Source organism: Strigops habroptila, chromosome 3, assembly GCF_004027225.2.
Source record: "Strigops habroptila isolate Jane chromosome 3, bStrHab1.2.pri, whole genome shotgun sequence".
Taxonomy (NCBI): Eukaryota; Metazoa; Chordata; class Aves; order Psittaciformes; family Psittacidae; genus Strigops; species Strigops habroptila.
Genome location: NC_044279.2, coordinates 80943419 through 80969785, shown reverse-complemented (window position 1 = coordinate 80969785; position 26367 = coordinate 80943419). Strand labels below are relative to the sequence as shown.

General features: G+C 42.9%; 1 protein-coding gene across 6 annotated transcripts in view; it reads left to right on the top strand.

Annotated features, from left to right (window-relative positions):
• Nucleotides 1-10571: 10571 nt before the first annotated feature.
• PRMT8 (protein arginine methyltransferase 8) overlaps nucleotides 10572-26367 on the top strand; it is a 71478-nt gene continuing 55682 nt past the window's right edge. For 2 of the 6 annotated variants that reach the window (XR_003990485.1, XR_003990483.1), the window contains exon 1: nucleotides 10572-11325. Coding sequence is in view for 2 of the 6 variants with exons in the window: in XM_030478816.1 (XP_030334676.1) it covers nucleotides 11251-11325 (75 nt within the window). In the remaining 4 variants the exon portion in view is untranslated. Of the gene's footprint in view, nucleotides 11399-26367 lie in introns of all 6 variants that reach the window. The other 4 variants (XR_003990484.1, XM_030478816.1, XM_030478817.1 and 1 more) reach the window with 4 other exon arrangements.

Below are 26367 nucleotides of genomic sequence, written 5' to 3'. Positions count from 1 at the left end.
AATTTGTCGTATGTTGCATGCAATTCACTTGAGCTCTGTGGCACAAGTGCAAAGCAAGAATCAGAAATATTATAAATATATATATATAATAGAAAAATAATGCTTTGCTCTTATCTACTTAGCGGCAAAATATCAAAGCAGCATTTGAAAGGCAGTGCCTAGAACAATGGGGCTCTGAGCTTGACATGGCTCCTCTAGGCCTTGTCTGTAACAAAAAATAGCTAGTACTGGAAGCTCTTTCTGTAAGAAAACTTTGCCTTGCCTTTAGTAATACTAGCTATGTTCTTGCTCCCTTTCCCTTTCCCATCTCAGAAGCAAGCTTTCACTGTCTGATCCAAACTGTGCATAATTCTGCTGTACTCATCTTACTTCAACAAATCATACCAATACACTGTATTTCCAGAGGTTTTTATTATATCAAGCCAGTTTCTGAACACTACAAGTAAAACCATTATGCGCTGCTCATGTAATGTGTTTTTCCTGAAAGAAAATACAAGTATACCATGTATAAATTTCATGTACTTCTCAATTTTGGCTCTTTGCTTCTACCATCTTCTGTTTTATTTAGTTTAAAGAAAGAGAGAAGATTGGCACCATTAACACCTAGATCATACGATTATGCAGAGTTTAATATAAGTAAGTCAATCTTCTCTCTGGCAGGGACCACATAGGAACTAACAGAACGTCTAGATCCTGCCTAAGTCCACAACCACATCAATAACCCAGGAGGTTGACTTCTGTTGGAAGCCAGAAAAATAATCATCTTAAGTACCTCAGAATAGACTCTATAGACTCTACTCTATAACCTGGCCAAAGTCTGATTGTATTTAATTTACTGAGGACCATCATCAGGCAACATTGTAAAGTATGACCTCACTTTTTCTAAGTTCTAGACTGGTTCTGGAAAATAAGCTAGGTTGCTCTCAGCTCATGAAATACATGCAGTACTGATCAGACTTTTTTATTTTTCATGTTTTAGAGGGAGGCAGCAGCATTTCGGCAATTTTCCTTGATGGAAAAGGAAGGAAAATACCAAACTGGGAAGAAAAAAAATACTAACCCACTATCATAGTTACAGTTAGCTGCTTGTCAACAGTGATAGCTGAACACATGTGCATGTGTTTGAAGAAAATTGTTCACAGCAGGAAAAAGAGAGACAGAGCAGCATGACTTACTGTATAAGACAGTTATGGAAAATAAAGCAAGAAGACATATGGCTATTTGCCAGACCTGACAGAGTGATCAAAGTGATTTTCATATATCTTGCAGTTAAAATGCTTTACAAGAGTTCTCCCAATGCCTTATGCATATCATTGAAGAAGGCAAGTAATTACCTCTAGCATCTTCCAAACTAGCAAGAAATCAACAGTCTATCCCTCAACAGAGCGAGACGGGAAAAAAAACCAAACACCAAAACAGAAAAAGTCAAGACAACACAGTGCCTGCCATGGGGCAAAGAAAGAAGAGAGGAGTAACCTCAATTGTTGCGACTTCATCTGTGGTCTAGTTAAATTCCTTTAACTCTGTATGCTGGTTCTGGCTGGGGTAGAGTTAATTTTCCACAGCAGCTAGTATGGGGCTATGTTTTGGATTTGTGCTGGAAACAGTGTTGATAAAACAGGGATGTTTTAGTTATTGCTGAGCAGTGCTTTCACAGTGTTGAGGACTTTTCCGCATCTCACACCTCCCCACCAGCGTGCAGGCTAGGGGCACGCAAGAAGTTGGGAGGGGACACAGTTGGGACAGCTGACCCCAGCCAACCCAAGGGATATTCCATACCATATGATGTCATGCTCAGCATACAAAGCTGGGTGAAGAAGTAGTAAGGGAGGTAAGGTTCAGAGTGATGGCGTTTTGTCTTCCCGAGTAACTGTTACACATGATGTTACGCGTGATGTTACACATAATGAAACCCTGCTTTCCAGGAGGCTGAACACCTGCCTGCCGATGGGAAGTGGTGAACTGATTCCTTGTTTCGCTTCACTTGAATGCATGGCCTTTGCTTTACCTATTAAACTGTCATTATCTCAACCCACGAGTTTTCTCACTTTTAGTCTTCTGATTCCCTCCCCCATCCTACCATGCAGGAGTGAGCAAGAAGCTGTGTGGTGCTGAGTTGCCTGCTGGGATTAAACCACACAACTATTTAAAAGTTTAAGCACAGACTGTAGCCTAAGAAGAAAAACAAAACAATTAAGACTTGGTTCTTACAAAGCAATAAAACATCTTGTTCGAATGAATGGGGACATTTTAACTTACCCTGTTTTCACCTCAGCCTTGCTAAGCATGCTATACAATCCAGCAGGAGAGAAAAGCAGGGCATATGAAACAGAAATGGGTCTTTTATTTAAAAATAGAAACTCCATCTTAGATCCCATCAAACAATATAAGGCAGAAGGTAGAGTTTTTCTCAGAAATTAAGGTGTCTTAAAAGCTATCACATAAGAGCAGAAAGTTACAAGATCGAATGGAAGCTGGTGTTTTGTATTTCATTTCAGTAAAGATGGGTTCATGATTATGTATTATTTCAGTTTCTGTCTGATAAGCTGTGTGCCCAGATGCAATATTCTTGACCAATCGATAGCTTACAGGGAATGGCATTATAACGAGGTACAGCTCTTCAAACAAAATTACATGCCTTCTATCCTCTGAGCATTCAAGAATGGAATGCAAACAACAGTCACGTCTCTCAGCATATTATTTTCTGTGAAAGTATTGGCTGCACTTATTGAATCCCCTTGGTACAAGAGTATACATATATTATCTTCTCTTTTCAAGGCTTCGGGGGTAATAGAGAAGGGAAAGAAAGAAGGCAGCTAATTGCCAGACCTGACAGAGCCATTAAAGTGATTTTCATAGCTATTCTAGTATCACACATAATCATAGAAACATAGAATGGTTTGGGTTGGAAGGGAACTTAAAGATCATCTAGACCATTTTGGGAGACCATATTTTAAGCTGACTGTCTCAAAGCTCGTTTGCAGTCCTGGCACAACACTTTTACAATTTAGCCAAGCTCAGCTGCTGTGAACAGATAAGAAACAAGCAGCCCAACCTGAAACCAGTCTCAACCAAGGTCATGGCAGTCACATTGCTGCGGAGGATGTGCCTGGGTATGGGCAACCTGCTGAACCGTGCTGCACTCCACGGCCAATGATCACGCAGTGGTCGTGTGCGCCCTGCGTGCCTGCCTCGGGACCAGCGTGCCGGGACTGACAGCATGCACAGGAGTACAGTAAGACCCTAGAAAAGACTCTGTGCTCAAACAGCGAGTGGGACCCCCACCACCGAAGTACACAGAGACACGGAGATTATGGACCAATGGGACACCGCTGGATCCCTGGCTGCAACTCTATCCTGACTGCTTGCTAGATTTCCTTCTTTTCTATTTTCTCTCCCTTTCCTATCACTATTTTCTTATCACAATAAGTAACTACTTTGTTTAGATAAGTAAGCAATGTCTTTGATTAGTGGCATTTGACCTCATTTATGTCTTGATCTCACTCTGGGTATAACAACAAATCTCCCCAGCTCGGGTCCTCCTGAACCGGGACAATCATCCAACACCCCTGCCACACACAGGGACACTTTCCACTAGACCAGGTTGCTCAAAGCCTTATCCAGCCTGGCCTTGAAGACTTCCAGGGGTGGGGCAGCCACAACTTCTCTGGGCAAGCAGTGTTGCTCCACCATCATAGTGAGGAAATGACTCCTAATACAAAATCTAAATTTATCCTCTTTCAGTTTAAAGCCACTCCCCCTGTCCTATCCCTACATGCCCTTACAAAAAAAGTCCCTCTCCAGCATACGATTGGCTTTCTGGGCTGTAAGCGCATACTGCCAGGTCATGTTGAGCCTCCCATCAACCAACAGCCCCAAGTCCTTCTCCTCAGGGCTGCTCTCAATCCATTGTCTGCTCAGGCTCTATCTGTGCTTGGGATTGCCCTGACCCAGGTGCAGGATCCCGTACTTGGCCATGTTGAGGCCCATGCGAACCTTCATGAGGTTTGCACTGTCCCACTCACATGGGAATCATTGAGGTTGGAAAAGACCTCTGGAAATCATTTAGTCTACCCACACACTCAGAGGATTGCCAAACAGAGCAATTTGCTTGAGGCCATTTATAGTCATGTTTTGAATATCTCTAAGGAAGAAGACTCCAAAATGTCTTTGGGCAACTTTACAGTAAAAATTTTTTTCTTATGTTTTTGTCCTTTATTTCAATTTGTGTCCATTTCCTCTTGTCCTTTTGCAGGGTACCAGTGAGAAGAGTCTGGCTCCACCTCCTTTATCCCCTCCCTCATCAGGAACTCTCAGTCTATTTTCATATGAGACAGCCCTCCAGTTACTTAATAATTTTTGTGGCACTTTAGTGGACTCACTCCAGTATATCTACGTGTTTCTTATGTTATATGGAAAATATTTTGCATAATATTTCTTAGGCTTCTCATAATTTGAAGATGACTTTGCTATCAAACTTGAGCGGTATTTTGTTGTCTGTTCTGAGTGCATGCGACTTGTAATCATTCAAAAAGTTAGGTGGGAATTGTGTTATCACTTATGCAGGTCAGCATTTAACATCATATTATCATATCTAACATCATATTATGCCCATTTATCTCTGCCATTGACGTAATATCAATTCTCAATAGCCTGTTTAGCTCCTCTAACCCATAGAGGACTGAAGACCCAGTTTGGTGGAATTATAGAAGTTGTCAGAACAGGACTTTCTTCCAGCTGACCCAGTTAGAACTTTTTCAGAGTTTAACACTCACGACAAGGGGAAAGAAAAAAGTAAATTAAAAAAAGTAAGGAACGTTTTGGTTGTATTTAGATAAAGTATTCAGGTTTTTTACTGCAAATAGTTTCTGTTGTTAAATAAAATGAAGTCTATAACCTTAGAAAAATATAAAAATTCTGGTGATGAATCTGCAAGGGACAAGATAGTTCTCTGGTGTTTCATTATCTGTAAGTATAGCTAAGGGTTCAGTTCATGAGAAGGTTTCTACAATTTAACATTGAATTATCTAAGCCCTGAACATATATTCTTGTGCTTGTGGCAGTGAATATCTCAGATCGATTTAGCTTCTTGATAGACCCTTTCTCACTCAAACCCAGCACCAATGATTGAGAACTGCAATAATGCCCTGGAATGTGTTCATGAAGAAGGATAAGATGATACATGGAAAATGAAAAAGAAAAGAAAAAATTAATGAGGAAAGCTAAAGGACCAGAAAGGAACAGCATAAATTATAGAAATTCACAGTGTCAATCAGAATTCACTTCAGAATCTTCAGAATTAACATGGGCAACTTGCAGGAAATAAGAGAAATATTTGACCTACTGGCATTTTTGAGAGACACAGAGGGATAGAAGACACATGAAGAGATTCAAGACATTGCCAAACATAATGTATGTTTTGAGGCAAAGGAAATCACTGTGACTTTCTGACCAATAATCTTACCTTCAGGTGAAGAATTAACATCACTCAAAACAAGTAAGTTTCTCAAGATTGCAGAAGAAAAGAAAAAAAGGTAAAAATGAGAACTAGTTAGCCTTGGCTCATCAGTTAAGACAGCTTTTTTCACTTCAGGAGCAAAAATCATAGCTGTTATCAATTCATATAGTCCTGTTGACTTAAAGAACAATACAAAAGGATCCTGCCCCATGTCTTCCTTTGATCAGGTAACAAATAAAATTTGGTGGGGATTTTGGAGCAGGAATAGATTTCAGCTACAGTGTTTTCTCCTCCAAATAGGAAGGGGATTTATAGCCCAGTGATTGTTCCCAGTCTTTGTGTAAAGCCCTTCCCCACTTTTTTAAACAAACAATAAGGAAGAAAGGCACCTGATACCCAGTATTTCTGCTGAAGTCTGAGGTCAAACAAGAGGGCTAATTATGCCCTGTCTTCTTCCTTTCATCTAGATGAAGGGTATTAAGAAACATAAAATTTCCTGGTTTAATCTTCCTTACGATCTGTGAATAAGTGACTGGCAAAGACATAGCCAAAGCTGTAGAAATGAGGGTGTCAGGAGGGATTGGGAGACCCAATGGAAGCACTCTGTTTTATATGACAGAACATTCCACTGTAGTGAATGTAACAGTTTAATTTCGACCCAGGCCACATGAATACTATCTGTGACTCAAAGCGCTAGTCTATTTTACCTTTTCCTGCCTTCAGCATTTCATCGCTGCTTTTCTTACCCTACCATATCTACCCTGTGCTTCCCTATGCAGAACTTTGCTACACATTTTTTCGCCTTCTCTGCCAGTCCTCTTCTGCCAGTCCTCCACCTGACCTCCTTCCTTATTGGATTTTCTCTTATTCTCCTTATTCATCCTTCTGTTTCTTGTCTGTTGTTTGACTGGAACACTGCTATTGCCTCCTACTTGAAATGATGCCAAACTGTCAATGTTTGAAGGAATTTTACCTACTTCAGTTGGAATCATCACAGCAGCAACTTCATTTCATCTTCTTCCCCAAAAATTATTTTGAAAATAAAGTACTTATCTGAGGAAAAAGATGCTCTTCTGTTTATGTATGTCCTTAGCTTTATCTTTAGCAGATCCCATATTTCACTGACATTATGCTCAGGCACTGATGTGCAACTGAAAAAGAAAAAAAAGAACAAGGCTTTCCTTAATGTATAAAGCACAAAGGAAGGTAAGGCCTTTCTACATGGAGGGGCAGTTCTTTTGCTAATACTGAATCTTGAACTTCCCAAGCCACAGCCTGCAGCTGTTGCCCTTTTTCTTATCATCCAACGGTACCAAGAGGAGTTTGACTCATCTTACGTGATAATCCTTAAAGCTAGTCATAAGCCACTACTAAATGCCCCTTGATCTCTTTTTCACTAAACTCAACAAGCCCAAATTTCCCTGTAGGTTAGTGCCCTAAGAGTAGCAGTCTTTTGCTGAACTATCTCCAGTGTATCTACCTCCCTCTTGAATCAGGGGAGCCAGCACCGGACACGGAATCAAAGATTCAGTTGCACCAGTGCCAAATACAGAGAGAATCACACTTCCCTAGCCAGCGCTTTTGGCCACTTTCCATTTAATGTAGATAATTATACAGTTTGCCTTTTATGCAGTGAGAAAGCATGATGAGTCATATTCAACCTAGCTCCACCCCCACCCCATAACCCCCAGATGCTCTCCATCAGGACTGCTACGCAATTTCTCAGTCTGTATTGATGCACAGGATTATCCCACCTCAAATGCAGACATTTGGATTTCATCCAAGCTAATGACAAAGCTGGCAGTAAGTCTAAATCTTCTCAGGGCTAGCACAGTATTATTGCCACTCAGCAAATAGCAAAGCAGCATCAACCACAGCAGCTATTATTGGAAATCTGAAGTGATATATGTTTCCATTTTCTCTTCAGCACCTCCCCACTCCATTTCTAATACTTTGTGACCTTCACATGTACTTATACATGATATATTTAAATGCAGAAGATACTTTTGAAATCTCTTGGCTCTGTTACAAATGCACTTTTACTACCATGACATCTTCTTCCTGACAGTACTCTTTTTCTTGAGATCCTACAAAACAGGGCATCAGAAATATGTTCCCAAGCTCAGTTCCAATGGCCAACTATCACCCTTAGGTAACCAGAGATGTCAGCAGGATTTGTATTCACATGTCTGAGGGCAGAATTTGTCACCTAAATGGTATGAAAGCTCATATTCCTCAAGTTTGGTGTTCCTGTGAATTTCGGTATCAACAGGAACTTACACTGAGGCGTATATTCAAACTGAGGAACTAGCCAAGTATCTGTATGTGCACACAGACATCTGTATGTGTAAACACACTGCTTTCAGCCTCTTAACTGGTATTGCTAATTGATTCTTGCAAGGAGTAACTTCTACCCTGACCAATGAAAAAAACCATAAATTTTCCCTTTGGAATAAAACAGAGTAGAGCAAATGGTGAGTGTTTTCAAAACAGTTTCCTCAGTCACATACAGAACAGGAAAGCAATAGTGAGGACACCAACCATCTGGCAGATTTCAAAGGAGTTCAGGACCAAAACATTCATCCTTCTGCTGGAAACCAAGAGACTGGAAGGTTTTCCTGGTATCTATAAAGCATCAGCACCATGTTCAAGGATGAGCAGTCAGGTATCATCTGTGTTGACAAAGAGGTGAAGGAGGACAAGAATAGGTGCCAGGGCAAGCCATGCAGCATCTGAAGCAGAAGAAGGAAGGATATACTAAATCTCTGCCTGCCATTTTTGCCAGTTGCTGAGTGCTTTTGATAATCTGATGCCTCATTTAGCTGAGTAAAGAGTGATTGAGCTGTACCAGAAATACAGACCCAGCTGCCAGAGAAAACTGGAAAATATGTCCTGGAGTAGTTTTGAAAAATATAATTATTTTTCTCTATATAGAAGACTGGTTTATTTTAAAAGATTTAATTAGGCTAAGTTTAGCCATGTGTATCGCTTGAAAATAGAGAAGACACACTAAAACTATGTAGGTTAGCCTGAATGCATGCTGACTAAAACTTCATGCACCCACTAACCATCAGACACTCACGACATAGCAGAGAAAAACATTGTGACAAAGATTGCAGAGACAAGAAATTTTTATTTGCAGATTTTTTTTTTTTTTCCTTATCCTTCCACCTAGAAATCAACGTACTTAAGAGTTCCATAGCCAAAGACTGTGAAGGTAGCTTCAGAATACTGTAAAATAGCTTCTACCAGCAGTGGCTATGAGGGTTTTCATGTTTGAAGAGTTTTAAGACCTTCAACAGCTCTAAGAATGTGCCAAAGAAAAGAAGACCTGCCTCCACTTCTGTCATTATTTGAGCCTCATACCTAGAAGGCATGAAATAAAATTCTACTTTATAAACAAAGGAGGTGTGGCTGACTATTGAAAAAAATCAGTCGTGTGGAGCTAATGAAAGAACTTGAGGTGTTAGAATAAATGTGAGCTGAAAGGAGTAGCTGGAAATCAGAGGCTCATGAAAAACTGAGTGACTGAATAGCTCTGCAAAGTATCTCAGACGTCCAGTATCAAGCTGCATGGCATGTGTGTCTATAACAGTTTCTCACACTCAGAAGTGTTTTTATATGGTACCATTGTGCCCAACATTGCATACTCCCATCGTCACTTGACATTTCAGCATACTACACACCTTCTGCTTCCCTGAGTTGCTTACTTCTATGTGATTTATTACAAATCCATTGCATACCTACTGATTAGTGCCTGAGTGGGAATTTGTGAGGGTCATTAAAGCAAAAGGGAGAAAATTTCTTATTTCATTTTCTTGGCGCCACCTCCTCATCCCTGTTGGGTAGGAGAAAAATTTTGCTCTCTGCTCTTTAATTCATATTCCCTAACTTCATTCCCCCACCGCCAGGAATATTTCAGCCTCCTGCGTGCCATGGAACCTCCTCTTGTTTCAGCAGTACTTCACTGTATGTCAGTATTCCAGAGGTCATCTCAGAAGAAACTCTAATTAAAGACATTAAAATAGGCTGCAGGGGACAAAAATTAAAAATGCCAGATCTATCATGATCTGTTACTGATGTAGGATCTATGTGCTTAAAATATACATCAAAAGTAATCTTTCAAATCTCTTCTTCAGGTCTCCATTGGCAGCCCCAAAGGAAATTATTTCAAATTGTTCAGAAAGCAGCAATCCTGTTATGGTCCTTGAAATCCTTCAAGCAACACACACCCCCACACTAGCATTATTTTCTCACTTTCTCTATATAAAAACCAAAACAGAAACGTGAGAACAGTGGGCTGGAGATGGAGCTGCAGATTAATCCTGCTGGAAGGATTAATTATGTAATACACCCCCTCTCCCGCCCTTACCCACAGAGATGTGAGTGAGGTAAACCTAATCCTCCCAGCTGACAACTCAGAACTAGAAAGTGCACGGAGGAGTGAAAGCAAGATAAACGTGTGGGGAAGGTGGCAATGCCTTCCCACAGAGGAATGATGTCATTAGGAAAAGGTTAAAAAGAAGTTCAAAACACCTTCAGCCTCGGCAAGACCTCTCCATCTGCCCCTTCCCCCTCCTCCCCCACCTTTTCAGTGGGAGCTGCAGCTGGACCAGAACTATATTTCTACAGTTCACGGCGATCTGATGGAGTGTGGATTTTACTTCAAGTAAAACAGAAGCTAGGAGCACACACACGAGAAGATATATTAAGAAAGCAGGTTTGCAACTTAGCTCAGAGGAAAGAAGCTGGAGCAGTTGCTCTTTGAGAGCCTTGCTGAGAGTCCTTGCAAAGAAAGGTGTTGCTGATTCAAAATAACAGGAGGAAAGGGGAAGAAAAAAACCACAATTATGCATGTCTGTGTGAGAGGGAGACAACGTGTGTGTGTACATGTTGAATGTGTGCTTGTGTGCAGGGCGACAGGAACGGGGAGCTTGATATCATGGTTTTTTTCTATGAAAGACACGTGAATGCAATTCCCAGAGAAGGGCACCAAGCTCAGCCCAAGAGGAGAAGGGGTAGGGAGCGGGAATGGAGGAAGGAAGGAGGAGAAGAAGGAATAACAAAAAAAAAAAAAAAAAAAGAAAAAAAGAGGGGGAGGAGAAGGAGGAGGGATTACTATTTCAGAAGACATTCATAGAAAGAGGGTGGCAAATTCGGTGACCACCTTTAAAGGAAGTTTCCTGGGACCTAGCAAGAGAGAAAGAAGCCCAAAGAAGGAAAATAAAAGGCTATGATTTCCTTGTCCTGTTGCTTTGTCTCTGGCTCCCTCTGCTTCTGGAAGAGTAGCCACAGGACACAAAGATGCCCAGCTGGTCGTTGCACGCCCAAGTTCAGTTTAGCTGGTGTTTCTCTCCTGTTTAGCCTGACTGCTTTCTCTGAAGGGGAGGACTCACAGCCCGACAGCCTTTTAGTTTAACCTTAAGAGTGTGTGCCGCCTCTCTCTGCCCATCCCAAGAGCTCGCTGGAGGTGGAGAGGGGAGAAAAAGGAAGACTTGAAAGTGGCCAAGGAGCTCCTGATGCTAAGAGGAAGCAAACATTCCCGTGGACGACGCAGAAAGGACTGATTTATTGCCGTTTCTTTTTTTTTTTTTTTTTGGTTTGGGTTTGGTTTGGGGGTTTTTTTTTTTTTTTTTTTGGTGGTGGTTTTGGGGTTTGCTTTTTTTTTTTTTTTTTTGGTTTTTTTTTTGTGAGTGTCCTCCCTCTCCTTTGGCGCACACCAGTGTTTGGAGATCTCTGAAAACACAAATCAAAACACCAGCCCCGAAGCCCCAACCCCTTGGCTAGCTCTTATGGGAATGAAACACTCCTCCCGCTGCCTGCTCCTGAGGAGGAAAATGGCGGAGAACGCTGCCGACAGCACCGAGGTAAGGATGCGAGGCAAAGCCCGGCGCCTGAGCTCCCCCAGCCCCAAGCACAGATTCCTTAGCAGGAGCAACAGTAAGTGCAGAAAAACTTTCCTGGCTCCTTCGGCTAGCCCCTGCCTCCCTTGCTGCTACGATTTCCTGTATGTCGTGTCCCCCCCCCTCCTTGTCCCCCTCCCCGTTCTCCCTTGGCGGAGAACTTTGCACCCCGCTGAACTCTGTTATCCCTCGGGATGCTTCCCGGAAGCCGCCGCTTTACGGCTGGTTCCCTGGAGAAGTTGGGTGGGCCGGGTGGAGGCGAGGCTCCGTGCGGGGTACGGGGGGGACTGGGAGGGGAGGAGGGCGTTTGCGGCGGTCAGAAAGGGGGACGGCTGTGGTGTGTTTGAGGAGGCTGAAAGGGTCACAGAAGGTCTCCTGCGACAGCACTTTCGCCAGCTCTGACAGCTTTTCGCCTGGAAGAAAGCCGTGGAGCCTCTGCTAGGGTTGTTAGGGGGACTTCAGGAGTACCCCTGTATCTGTAGCATCCTGGATATCACCAAGCAGAGCTGCCCGAGGCAGGGGCGGAGGGCAGGAGGAGCATTCCCGCTTGAGCCCTGCTGGCCTGTGCAGTGCTTAGAATAGCTTTGCATTGCCTTCGTGCCTGCGAGCTCTCAGGTTTTCTGCAAGAAAACCGCCCCGCTTCCCTCCCTCTACCCGCCTCCCTCCCTGTCCTCGTTACCTTCGGTTTTCTCAACATTGGGGTTGAGCAGCCCTAGTTTACTTGTCTAGTGCTGTCTTGACCTCACAGACACTTCAGCAGTGTGCGAAGTCTCGGATCTGGAAAAGCAGGGGGATGCAGGATGCAGTACCAGGTTTTCTGGGAGCATGTGAGGAGACAGGCGAAAGTGTGTGCCAAACTCCCCGTTTCTATTAATAGGCTGTGGCTAGCACACTGACTGAACACTTAACACATGGTTAAGCGATATGCAGCAGAGCCATGTACAGATCCCAAGGACATTGCACCCTAGCCAACAACAGCTTTGCCCTTGCATGCATGGACGTCTCTGACCCTCCTCCCCAGTTGCCCTGGAGAACAAAAGCATGACTTCAGTGTAAGTGAGCACATCGCTATTCTTTCAATGTCTCTGCCAAATGTCTGCTGCTTTCAGGTAGTCCTCCCAGTAGGTGTCCTGATCCTTCATGAATTCCACATTTCTCCAACTAATAGTGCTTTCTCTGTTTGACTTTCATAAACATGCCTCCTTTGCCATGCCAGGTGAAGAGCAGAATTTTTGTAAATGAATGCAATATAAGCACAAATCAAAAAACATTCCTGCTACTGCTTTACAGCCCCATAGAGTACTGCTCGCAGAAGAGGCATCTATAAATATCAAGAAGTCTGGCTGCACATGTGTAATTTTTTGTAGTACTGACAGAACATATTGCATTAAAGATCCCAGGATCCTGGGCAGTATTGCAAGGAGAAATGTCCAAGCGCAGCCAGTTCCTTTCAAAGCCATTTTTAAATAGAAGCTATATTTAGACAGGGAAAATGGGGGAGAGGAGCTCTTTAAATATTCCTCTTCTATTTCAATTCGCTGTACGTTTTTGTTGTTTATCTGCCTTTCTCTTTCGGCTAGTTCAATGCTGCATACACTGCAATGTTGTTTTATGGAGGAAGCTTTCTTAACAATGAGAGTTTAATTCCAATGCTGCATACAGGTTCGGAGAATGTTAAAATGCTGTGCTTCCTCTTCTCGGAGTATCCATCAGTGTCAGATTTGTGAAATGAAAGGGAAAATGTTGCAGATTAGGCAATTTTCTTAAAAAAAGCAGGAGGGATACGTTCATAACACCTGCCAAGATATTTTTTATTAATTCTCATATTTGTGATGTTAAGATCTGTTATGTACTGAGAGAATTAGTCTGCATATATGCAGACATAGAAGTGCACCAAGCAAAATATGCCAAGACCTTTGAAACTCTTTCACTTGTTAAGCATGATGGAATACAGGACAAAGCATCTCACTTTTGGACTTATCACAATGTTGGTGTAATATTAGGAATTGGTATAAATTTGCTTCATTTGAAACCAATAGGGTACCAGTAATAAACATGATTCAACACTAAATTCCTGAAGTACTTTGATGCCATGGTGATAGGCATGATGTAAAAAATGTCAACTATAATGAGAGATGAAGAGTTAAAACATTTAACAATTGGTCTAAATGCCCCACTTCTAAATAATTCCAAAAACCTTCTGGTTCTTTCTCAGATTAATCAAACTTTTGGTCAAATATGGCAAGTATACAGTTTCAGTAGTAGGGGAGTTAAAAAAAACACATTAAGACAAAGAACCATGGACACTGTATGAGAAATTTTTTATTTCTTTAACTGCCCTCTGATGACCACAGTGATAGCTTATTATCTGAAGGAGCTTAAAGAAATTATGACAACAAATACAGACAAGGGAAAACCAAAACTACAGAAAGACCATACTCACTGTTTCCTCAAACAAGAATACACAAACAAGAAAAGAGTAGAAAAGCAATAGCTCACTAGCATTACTTTGCAGTCAAGGAAGACACCTCATGTTTACACAAGTGTGCTCTAATAGTACTGTATTATACAGACATTTACATTACCAGTATCCCCATAGACTTACATCTTGATATAAAACATACTTAAGTGAGTGGAAGTGTTGCACACAAGTGTTACTGGATCTTGTATCAGGCTCAGAACAGTTTTGTAATTTTATTGTACTGATAACAGCCTGATATTAGTCTGTCTGCCAGAGTTGAAGTGGAACCAGTGGTTTTTTGTATGTATTTGTAGCAGCCTGAGAGTACATAGTGATTAGTATAAAAATAAGTGAAATAAAACTGTAAGTCTTTCCTATGTAGAGCCTCACTGAAGGCCATAGGGGTCTCTCTAATAGGAAACTTGCTAGAAAGGTTTTGGATTCTCGTTTAGAGTGCACAGATTAAAAAAGATCAAGAAAATCTTTATTCCCCTTGGCCATCCCATGAACTTTAAGAGAAGTTCCATTGGAACAAAATTAACATCTGTATCTATATAACCTCTAGTCATGAAAAAAGACTTGTCTAAATAAAAAAGGACTGTTTGCCTAAATAGCAGAACCAGGGCTGAGTTCTCTGCAAATAATTAAAGGCACACAGATAACAAAGTGAAGGAGAAATTGTTCTTTGTAGAAGATATGCATGAAGAGTCTGCAAAATTCCTGGTGCTGACCTGCTGTAGATTTTGGTTTCCGTGTCTTTTTATTTTAAATTTATTAAATGGAAGCCTTATTAATAGTAGGCCTGATATCAGTGATGGGAAACAAATTGAAAGTGAGATTTCAGAATTGTGCCTGAATGTAGCTTGTGAACTCATGCTAGATGAAGAGAACAGAATCATAGAATCGTGGAATAGTTTTGGTTTAATGGGTTTAGATGACCTTTAAAAGTCATCTAGTTCAACCCGTATGCAATGAACAGGGACATCTTCAACTAGATCAGGTTGCTCAGAGCCCCATCCAGCCTGACCTTGAATGTTTCCAGGAATGAGACATCTGCCACCTCTCTGGGCAACCTGTTCCACCACACTCATCGTGAAAAATTTCACTTCATCAAAGGCAGTTCTTATGCTGAAGACTTGAGTGTCTGTAGGTGCCTGTTTCATTGCTAAGACTAGAGAGATTAGGTGATTTATTAATGGTAGCAAAATAGAGCCCTCCCTGAATGTCCTATTATACAAAGCTTGGGGTTTGGTTAGAAAAAAGAAAAAATATTTTGAAGATTTGGGATAAAAGGCATAATAAGAAGTGATTCCCCATACAGATGTATATAAGTGGTGCAGTATCATGAGATCCAGATCCGTGCAAGTAATTGCTCTCTTATCAGAAGTGGGGAGATTACAATGTCCTATGTGCATGAATTCCAGCCATACCACTACTGTGCGGAGAAGAGAGTATAAAAACTGTTGAAATTGTAAGCTTCTGTTTGTGATTCATGAATAGGAAGAGAGGTTTCTCCTTAATAAGTTATCAAAATACAAATGAACAGAAGCAGAGCAAGAGTGTGCCTAACAGAGGGCAGGGGACTGAATTTATTCAGTAAACATAAATTTTGTTCCCGGCTATTACACTGGATGATCTTGGAGATAAAATTTAATCCCTCTGAGCTTTCCCATTCATACTGTTGAATTCTGTGTTTTACTGGTGAAAGGTGCTGTAGAAGATTATTATTTGATGGTACTAAATTGCTTAGAACACCATATATGAATGAACATTAATGAGTGATTGATGCTTACCCAAGAGAAGAACAGCAGTACTATGTGGTGTACTTCTTAGGCTAACAGAAGTCACAACAGATCCAGCATTGTGTCAGATAGCTCACTGAAGCAGCAGCTTATGACATACCTTTCGGTCTTTCTAACTGGTGTGTGGCATACATCACATAACTTTGAACAGGAAAAGTTGTGATAGCTGGTGTGTGCAAGCAGTATAGGTGAGCTGTAAGAAAACAGACCCGTGGTCCATGCTCTACCTGTTTTTCATTGCTGACAAGGCAGTCAGAAAGCTGACCCAGGATGTCCGTGAAGAACCTTTCATTGTGGGTGTAGTCAAACCCTGAGGGCAATAGAGGCAGCTCTGAGTTAAAGCAGGGAGTATTCTACTTCACCACATATGATCCTATACAATGCTCCTACTAGCTACTCAGGCTGGTAACAAGGCAGTTGTAGTATAGTCATGGGGGCTTTTTTGTTGTTGTTGTTTTGGTTGTTTTTTTGGTGGGTTTTTTTTTTTTTTTTTTTTGGTGGTGGTTTGGTTTTTTTTTGTTTTGTTTGGTTTTTCCCCAGCCAATTGAGGAGTGGGGGAGCAGAAATATGGCTCTGAGCCATCTTGTCCTACCAACTTCAACTGTGCAGAACATTAATTAGCTCAGCTGAATATCTAGTGTAGTTAAAGGCATTCCATTCCTTTCTCTAATTTAATAATAAAAATTCAAGACATTGACTGTAATATTGTGGCCACATTGAAGAAATAACTTTTGGTTTGCATTAATAATATAAGTAGGATTAAAAAATGTTTATGTTTAAATAAAGAGTAGCAGCAATCACTCAAAGCAGAGTTTTAAGGTAAAGATGTCTCAGCGTGGATAATCCTCTGCCAATATAAGATAGTTCTAGTGAATAGCATTTTAGTGTCACGAAGGCTGGTATTTATCAGAAAGGGTATGGGTCATCTTCGTGACATCAGGGTCCAGGTCATATTGTGTCATTGTAGCAGTGCTAAAAGAGAGGTTCCCTGCTAGTGAGCACTTTGAACAGAAGTTGCTGTAGTGACTCTTTTTTTCCCCACCTCAGTGTCTGAAAAGCACCAAAATTCTTCAGAGAGTGTAAGAAATTCTGTAGATGACCACCTTTGTTGTACCTGCATGTCTAAAGTGAGTTTAGCAGAACTGACTCACATGCCTTCCAGAGCTTTAATCGCAGCCTGATTGTGAAAGATGAAGGCTTGTTCCCTTGCTGGTACAGGCAGAGCAGAGAAGTAAATAAAGGTAAAAAAGCATTGAGCCTAATCTTTTAATAAGATTTTTCTGATTTTGCAACAAAGTTCAGTCCAACAGCTAAAGGGGTGAATGGTGAAACTGGTCAATCCAACCTCTGGTTCCACAGAGAATCTTGCTGCCTGCTATCCTGTTCCTTAGCTTTAATGCCAGCTTTATTTTGATCTAGAATTTCAGATAAAATGGATTATTGTTGCCATGTTTCTTTCTTCTTTGTTATAGAGGTTAATCTTTGGGAATAACCTCTAAAGAACAGAAACAAGAAGCACTCATCTCAACAAAGCAAAGAGGAGATTGCCTACTAAGTGGCTGAACTAAGGGCCACAATGGTGTCTTGACCGTGGCAGAATGGAGCAATTGCTCACTAATCACAGCCTACCTGGCTTTTTCCTGTGTTCTTGAACTGATGCTGGCTGGCTCCACGGAGTCTCTTAGCATGCTATTCCTTTCAAGCTGTTGCATGGGAGCCGAGACAACTTCTTCACTTCATAGTGACGGTATGAGGATGGACATTTTTGTTCCTAGTATTTCAGTTTTAATCTGAGATTTAAGAGGTGTAGAAAGATGAAGGATGATTGCTTTATTTATTTCTTAAAAGCTATGTTTTTCAGGTCCCAGTTGTGAAAAATCTATCTCAAAACTCAAAATTTTAAAAGGTATGTAAAATTTTTTCTTTTCAGCATATTTCATAAAATTATAGAATGGCTAGGGTAGGAAGGGAACTTAATGATCATCTAGTTCCAGCCCCCTTCCAAAAGGCAGGGACACCCTCCACTAGACCAGGTTGCTCAAAGCCCTGTTCAACCTGGCCTTGAACACTTCCAGATATGGGACATCTGGGCGACCTGCTCTAGTGCCTTAACCACCTTCACAGTAAAGAATTTATTCCTAATATCTAATCTAAATCTACCCTCTTTCAGTTTAAAGCCATTCCCCTTATCCTGTCACTACATGCTCATGGTGAAAGTCCCTCTCCAGATTTCTTGTAGGCTCCCTTTAGGTACTGGAAGGCTGCTATACAGTCTTCCCAGAGCTTTCTCTTCCCCAGGCTGAACAGCCCCAACCCTCTCAGCCTGTCTCCATAGCAAAGGTGCTCCAGCCCTCTGATCATTTTTGTGGTCCTCTTCTGGACTCGCTCAAGCAGGTCCAAATCCTTCTTGTGTTGGGGGCCCAAGAGCTGAATGCAGTACTCCAGGTGGGGTCTCACAAGAGTGGAGTAGAGGGGGAGAATCGCCTCCCTTGACCTGCTGGTGTTGCAGCCTAACATACGGTTGGCTTTCTGTGCTGCAAGTGCATACTGCCAGAGCTTCTCATTGATAAAGACACAGAATCATAGAACAGTTAGGGTTGGAAAGGACCTTAAGATCATCTAGTTCCAACCCCCCTGCCATGGGCAGGGACGCCTCACACTAGATCATGTCACCCAAGACTCTGTCCAGCCTGGCCTTGAACACTGCCAGGGATGGAAACATTTAGCACTTCTTTGGGCAATCAGTTCCCATGCATCACCACCCTCACAGTAAAGAACTTCTTCCTTATATCTAACCTGAACTTCCCCTGTTTAAGTTTGAACCCATCACCCCTTGTCGTATCACTACAGTCCCTAAGGAAGAGTCTCTCTCCAGCATCCTTATAGGCCCCCTTCAGATACTGGAAGGCTGCTATGAGGTCTCCACGCAGCCTTCACTACTCCAGGCTGAACAGCACCAACTTTCCCAACCTGTCTTCATGTGGGAGGTGCTCCAGTCCCCTTATCATCCTCGTGGCCCTCCTCTGGACTTGCTCCAACAGCTCCATGTCCTTTTTATGTTGAGGATCTTAAGGTCCTTTCCAACCCTTACGATTCTATGATTCTATGATTCTAGGACACCAGAACTGCACATAGTACTCCAAGTGAGGTCTCATGAGAGCAGAGTAGAGGGGCAGGATCGCCTCCTTTGACCTGCTGGTCACACTTCTTTTGATGCAGCCCAGCACACAGTTGTCTTTCTGGGCTGCGGGCGCACACCGAAGCCGGGTCATGTTCAGTTTCTAATCAATCAACACCTCCAAGTCCTTCTCCACAGGGCTGCTCTGAATCTCTTCTCCGCCCAACCTGTAGCTGTGCCTGGGATTGCCCTGACCCAGGTGTAGGACCTTGCACTTGGATTCGTTGAACTCCATGAGGTTGGTATTGGCCCACCTCTGAAGCATGTCAAGGTCCCTCTGAATCCCATCCCTTCCCTCCAGCATATCAACGGAACCACACAGCTTGGTGTTGTCAGCAAACTTGCTGAGGGCACACTCAATCCCACTGCCCATGTCGCCCACAAAGATGTTGAACGGGATCTGTCCCAACACAGATCCCTGAGGGTCACCACTCGTTACTGGTCTCCAATTGGACATTGAGCTATTGACTGCAACTCTCTGCGTGCAGCCATCCAGCCAATTCTTTATCCAGCAAGTGATCCGTCTATCAAATTGATGTCTTTCCAGTTTAGAGACAAGGATGTCATGCGGGACAGTGTCGAACGCTTTGCACAAGTCCAGGTAGATGATGTCAACTGTTTTGCCCATCCATCATAGAAGGCCACCAAATTGGTCAGGCAGGATTTCCCCTTAGTGAAGCCATGTTGGCTGTCACCAACCACCTCGTTGTTTTTCATGTGCCTTAGCATGCTTTCCAGGAGAAACTGTTCCAAGATGTTGCCAGGCACAGGGGTGAGGCTGACTGGTCTGTAGTTCCCTGGGTCTTCCATTTTCCCCTTCTTGAAAATGGGGGTTATATTGCCCTTCTTCCAGTCATCGGGAACTTCACCTGACTGCCAGGATTTTTCGAATATGATGGACAGTGGTTTAGCAACTTCATTTGCCAGCTCCTTCAGGACCCGTGGATGGATTTCATCAGGTCCCATGGACTTGTGCATGTTCAGATTCTTAAGATGATCTTGAACCTGATCCTCTCCTACAGTGGGCCTAAGGTCTTCATTCTCACAGTCCCTGCATCTGCCTTCCAAGACTTGGGAAGTGTGGTCAGAGCACTTGCCAGTGAAGACTGAGGCAAAGAAGTCATTCTGAACCTCAGTCTTCTCCAAATCCAGGGTAGCCAGTTCTCCTGGTAGCTTCTGGAGAGGGCCTACATTGTCCCTAGTCTGTCTTTTGTTCGCTACATGCCTATAGAAGCCCTTCCTTTTATCTTTCACATCCCTTGCCAGACTCAGTTTTAGCTGGGCCTTAGCTTTCCTGACCTGGTCCCTAGCTTCCTGGACAACATTCCTGTATTCTTCCCAGGCTGCCTGTCCTTGCTTCCACCTTTTATAAGCTGCTTTTTTCCTTCTGAGTTTTCTCAGCAGCTCCTTATCCATCCATGGAGGTCTCCTGACCCTCCTGCTGCATTTCCTTCTAGTTGGGACACAACACTTCTGAGCTTGTAGCAGGTGATCCTTGAATATCAACCAGCAGTCTTGGGCCCCCCTGCCCTCTAGGGCTTTATCACATGGAACCTTACTAAGCAGGTTCCTGAAGAGGCCAAAGTCTGCTCCCTTGAAGTCCAGGGCAGTGAGCTTGCTGTGTGCCCTTCTCACTGTCCTGAGGATCTTGAACTCAACCATCTCAGGATCGCTGCAGCCAAGGCTGCCTTGCAGTGTCACATTCCCAACCAGCCCTCCCTGTTGGTGAATACAAGGTCAAGCATGGTACCTCTCCTTGTCAGCTCCTCTATTACTTGCAAGAGGAAGTTGTCTTCCACACGATTAAATTGTACTGTCCCTCCAGTAGATACCAGGATGGTTGAAGTCCCCCATGAGGACAAGGGCCTGCGAGTGTGAGGCTGCTCCTATCTGTCTATAGAGAGCTTCATCCACAGAGTCCTTCTGGTGGGGCGGCCTGTAACAGATCCCCACAGTAATGTCCCCCATTGCTGTTCTTCCTTTGACCCTTACCCACAAGCTCTCCGTTGACTTATCACCCGTCCCCAGACAAAGTTTCATACTCTCCAGCCTATCACTGGTATAAATAGCCACTCCCCCGTCCCTGTCTGCCTGGCCTGTCTTTCCTAAAAAGCCTATAACCTTCCATTGCAACACTCCGGTCATTGGAGCCATACCACTATGTTTCTGTGGTCCCAGCAATGTCATATCTCCGTTGCCATGTACACATCTGTAATTCCTCTTGTTTATTCCCCATACTGCGGGTATTTGTATAGAGGCATCTGAGCCGAGCTCCAAATAAAGCCAGCTCATTAGCTGGAGTGGCTGAAATAGCTCTGCATTGCTTCAAGCATTTATTACAGGTGCTGGCAACTGACCGGGAGTGTTGGGATGGATCGATGCCCCCCTCTCCCATACATCTAGTTTAAACCCGCCTTGACCAGCCTGGCAAGCCTCCTACCAAAGCAGCTCTTCCCCTTCTTTGTCAGACCAGCTCCACCAGCCTGCAGTAGAGCTGGCCTCCCAAATCGAGTCCCATGTTCTAAATAACCAAACCCCTGACTATGGCACCACCGTTCTAACAGTTTATTAATCTGCCAAATCGGCCTAGTCTTTTCAAGGTCCTCCCCTTTAACCTGGAGGATTGACGAAGAAACTATCTGAGCCCCAGAGCCCCTAACCGCCTCTCCCAGGGCTCTGTAGTCCTTCTTAGTGCTTCCCAGGCTGCTGCTGTCAGTATCACTGGCACCCACATGGACCACTAGAAGTGGGTAATAGTCAGTGGGACTCACTAGACCAAGCAGTCTCTCAGCAACATCCCTTGGTAGGCAACACACCTCCCTTGAGATTGGGTCAGACCAACAGATGAGTGCCTCTATGCCTTCCAAAGTAGAGTCACCTACTGCTGTGATCCGCTGCTTTTTCCTGGAGGCACCAGTAGTGATCCTCTTTACTGTTGTGTCAGCTGGTTGGTTTTTTGATGTGGTGGGTGTTTCCTCCTTAGCCCCCTGCAGAACTGCAAAGCGGTTGTAGGTGGGCATGTTGAATTTTGGAGGAAGACCCTTTTAATTGTCCTCCTCCTCCTTTTTTTGTTGTGGTTTTTTTTTTTTTTAATTTTTTTTTAATTTTATTACTAGCTCCCAGCTTCCTGGGTTAACACCCTCCTCCTTTTCTGTATGCGCTATGGTGGACGCTTGTGGCCCCTGCACGGTTAGGGCCTGGTGCAAGCAGTCCAGCTTCCTCTCAGCTTCCCTGACATCTTTTAGGTACTGACAGTGTCCCGCAGCTCAGCCCCCGCTGTAGGAGGACCTCCACCAGGGTGCACCGAGCGCAGCCCTGTCCATTGTGCACCCTCGCCCCGAGAGACCAGCGGAGGCACTTTCTGCACCCTGAGCTCTGCGCCGCAGCCTCCCCTCTCATCGGCTCTGTCCGGTGCCGCCACCGCCGGGGCAGCCAGAGCAGAGCTCCCAGAGCGGGCCCTGGCCTTGGTCCTGAGGTGGGTGCTCACCATCTCGCTGGCCTTCTCGAACTGCCACACTGTGCTCCTGGTCGCTCACGCTCCCTGGGGTGTGTTTTATCCACCCGGGGATGGTGCTGTCCCTTCTGGCGCCGCTCCCTGTGAGTCACTGCTCGTGTGAGCAGAGCTGCGGCTCCTGGGCAAGGAGCCTCTCGGGGGCTTAAGTCTCCCTCGGTGGCTCTCACCACTCAGAACGGAGGCTTTTGGACACTGTGTTTCCCCATGCTCTGGTGTTGAAGGTGTCTTCTCTGGAGTTACTCACCTCAGCAAGTTACTCACCCCAGGTCCTTCTCCTCAGGGCTGCTCTCAATCCAGTTTCTGCCCAACCTGTAGTTGTGCTTGGGATTGCCCTGACCCAGGCGTGGGACCTTGCACTTGGCCTTGTTGAACTTCATGAGGTTTGCATGGGCCCACCTGTCAAGCGTGTCAAGGTCCTTGTGGATGGTTTACCTTTCCTCCAGTGTGTCGACTGCACCGCACAGCTTGGTGTCATTGACAAACTTGCTGAGGGTCCACTCAATCCCACTGTCTGTCTTGTCGACAAAGATAGTGAACAGTGCCAGTCCCTATACTGACTCCCAAGGGACACTACTCTCACTGGTTTCTACTTGGACACCGAGCTGTTGACTGCTACTCTCAGAGTGTGACCATCCAGCCAATCCAACCATGCTGCTTCTACAGTCCAGAGACGAGTATGTTGTGCAGGACAGTGTCAAATACTTTGCACGATATTAAAAAAAAAAAAAAAAACCAAAAAAAAACAACAACAAAAAAAACCCCAAGAAACCTCTCTTGGAAAATCTGGAATAGCTAATCTATTTTTCTTCATTTTATTGCATCAACACTTTGGAGATTTAGAGACCAGAATTGGAAATAAAGCAGACTCACTTGAAGAAGCACTCACTGTCAAGTTTGCATTTCTGAAAACTTTGTTAAGTGAAGAACTTAAAGATAATTTTGGTTTGTATTTTGAGTGTGAATGTTAGGAGATGATAAATAAAATCTCAATGTCACTTTTAAAAATGAAGAGAACATTTCAGTAACAAAACGCAGGGAAATTCTACTGGGAATAAAAACTTTAGCTGAAATTTTAGACAGAAATACAATAAAGAAGGTGAGAAGAATTATTTTCTCCCTCACTTAAAATATCCTGTCCCGTAGTTAAGTCATGCTCCTGGAAGCTTGCATGTATTGAGGACTGCGCTGTACTTACGTCTTTTCCTCCCAGTCTGAATTACTGTTTAAAAATGGTCATTACCACCTTTTGTAGCTGTTCACAGAAAAGCAGTTCCATAAGCTTTTCTGAGAAAGGATGGAGAAAAAAACCCCAACTTTGGAAGATGGAGGCATGGAAGTACGTATGTTCTGAGGCTTTTTTTTATACCACTGTCCTCCTCAGCTTTTCCTAGCAGCAGACTAATCATAGTGCAGTTGGCAAGCTTCACATTCCACATCCTGTTTGGTCTGGACCATACACTTCAGTTCCTAGTGCTCTTATTGTCCTACCCAAGGACCCAGGTATATCTGAACGATTCTGTCACAGTTCCTCCTTCCCTTTTTGAAAGAAAAAGTATTATTTCCCTCTCTTGTAACAGTACAATGAAAGTGAACATACGCTGGTTAGGAAGCAGTGATACGTAGTGATCTCCAAGGATTAGTGTCGAAATGTTCCTTCAGTGCCCACAATATACACGTGGGATTACATGTGACCTAGTAGCTGTCTTTTTCATCCTTTTCTGGCCATATAGCTTATGTTTCATTGCTTGAAATAGCACCAGAAAGTTCAAACCCAGTCTCAGAGCCTACAATAATGTCTGACCAAGCCAGGGCCTTCCAGCAACATTCCACCAGTCCAAACTTATTTCTGTTGTGGAGCTTTATTTCTCACTTACAAAGGAGTTTCAATTTCAGTTTCTGTTTCAGTTTCTAGTTGCATCCTTGTAATATTCATCAATCCATGAAGCTTGACCCTAGCTTGGGATAAAGACCAGCTGATTTTCTTTTCCACAGCCACAAACAGGGAAGTAATTAACCCTTCCCTTAACTCCTTCTGAACTACTAATATTTGAGGACCATATACCTCATGATTGTGCCTTATATTAGACATTGCCCTGTCTGAAGTACAGGATACATACTTGGGTTTTTTACTATAATCTCAGTTACGTAGTGTTAGCTACATCTTAATACAGTTGCCTCCTTAGAAGTCATGGTGTTTTAAACTTAATTGGGAGAAGCTGAATATACAGGTAGCAGAGGGTGTTCAGAGGGGGTGGGAGGGAATGCAGGCAGGCAGGAGGGAAGAAAGGAAGAAAGGAAGGGCCTACGTACTTGGAGAACATCAATTCACCCTTTCCCAGCCTGTAAATAAGGAAATAATTGGGGGGTTTGCAACAGCTGGTAAGGTTTAATGCAAACCTTGATTTCTCTGTCAGAATAAAAACAATGTTGACTGGGTTTTGACTAAATTAGTCAGTCATGGAAGAAGAAAAGATAATATACAGTTCTAGCCCTGTGAGTCAACCACGAACGTAACAGAAAAACACAAGTAGTTATTGAAGTGTGTGTATTAAAGCTTCCTTTAAATTTTCCACTGAAATTTGCTTTTAACAGCATTGTCTCACAAATGGTTAATCTCACAAGTGACTGACTTACCATACTGTGAGAAAGACTTTGTCAGTGAAAACTTTCCGCCCATTTTCAGACCCTTGCACACACACATACTGTTTTCTGAAACCCACCCCAGTCACTACTCTGATGAGTAGAGCCAGGAATAAACGCGATACTCCTCACTAGTCTCTGTGTCGGAATCTTGAGCAGCAGCTCAGCCCCAACTCACCACAGCTCCACCTCAGGCGTTCACACTGGTTCTCACCTCATCTCATGTTTGATTGCAATCACATTGTCATTGCTGAACTTGGCATATTACTGAGAATATAATTTTCCTAGCTTGCTGTTTTAATGACATTACCCTTCTATTAATATCTGATCTGCTGATTCTTCATGTTCTGTTAAATCAAAAAGCTGGTTGTCATCTTCAAGGCCATTTGAAGCATGTGTCCTGCTGCCTATCATTTCTCATTCAGTACCAAGAGGTTAATTCAAGCCTCCAGTGATAAACTTCATCTCACGCTTCTTAGATTTTTCGAACATACTTTAATGAACTATAATAATAGTACTGTGACAGTGTACATACAGTTTTAATGAAAGTTAGCCTAGAACTTGTAAAACTAGGCCATTTCAAAATTGGGTTTATGTTTTTGCTTTCTCTGTATTTGACATTCAATTTTTGTCCTGCTTTTCTAAGAGAATTTTTGTTTAAGCAGACAAGCTCAGTGGGAGGCTAAGATAGATAAGGTTTTGAAGCAAAGAAGGTGCTCTCACTTGTTACTGTGAGATTTTCATGAAAATGTGAAACTGTTCTAGGATTGTTTTTTTAGAAGGCATGCTTACATGTAGTCTCAATACAATTATTTAATGAAGAAAAAAGTCTCTGTGCCATCTTTCTATCTGATAGGTTTGTTCCTTTCTCAACAGAAAGCCAATAATGCTCCTTAGTGCTTATAAGATATGTCTTTGTCACTTTGTAAAGTGGAAGGCAAAAGTATTTATGATTGCAAGTTTTACCACCAAGTAAAACTGAGTATTCTAACCATGCCTACTGGAAACAAAGGCATTCTGATCTCAGGACAGGTTTACCCTCATATAAATGCACCAGTTTCAGCAGAATTATTTGTGATTTATATAGAGGACCAAACCCAGCTCACATCTCTATATAATATTGTATTAAGAAGGATGAAATACCATTGGTTTTGCTCAAGAACAGAGTTTTCATCATTCTGTTTCATGATGGTATAAAAATGTCAGGAGTATACTTTCTTGTGTCCTTTTCTTAACTGTGTTTAAAAGATGAGTCTGAAATAGCAAAAGCTTATTCTCATGTTAATACAAAGCTATACAACCCTGTTATTGGTCAACGTGACTATCAACAACTGCTTTTGTATTACACTATGTACCTGTGTGGCAGGTGTAGTTCAGAACCTATCGGAGTTGACACAAAACTGCTGATCTT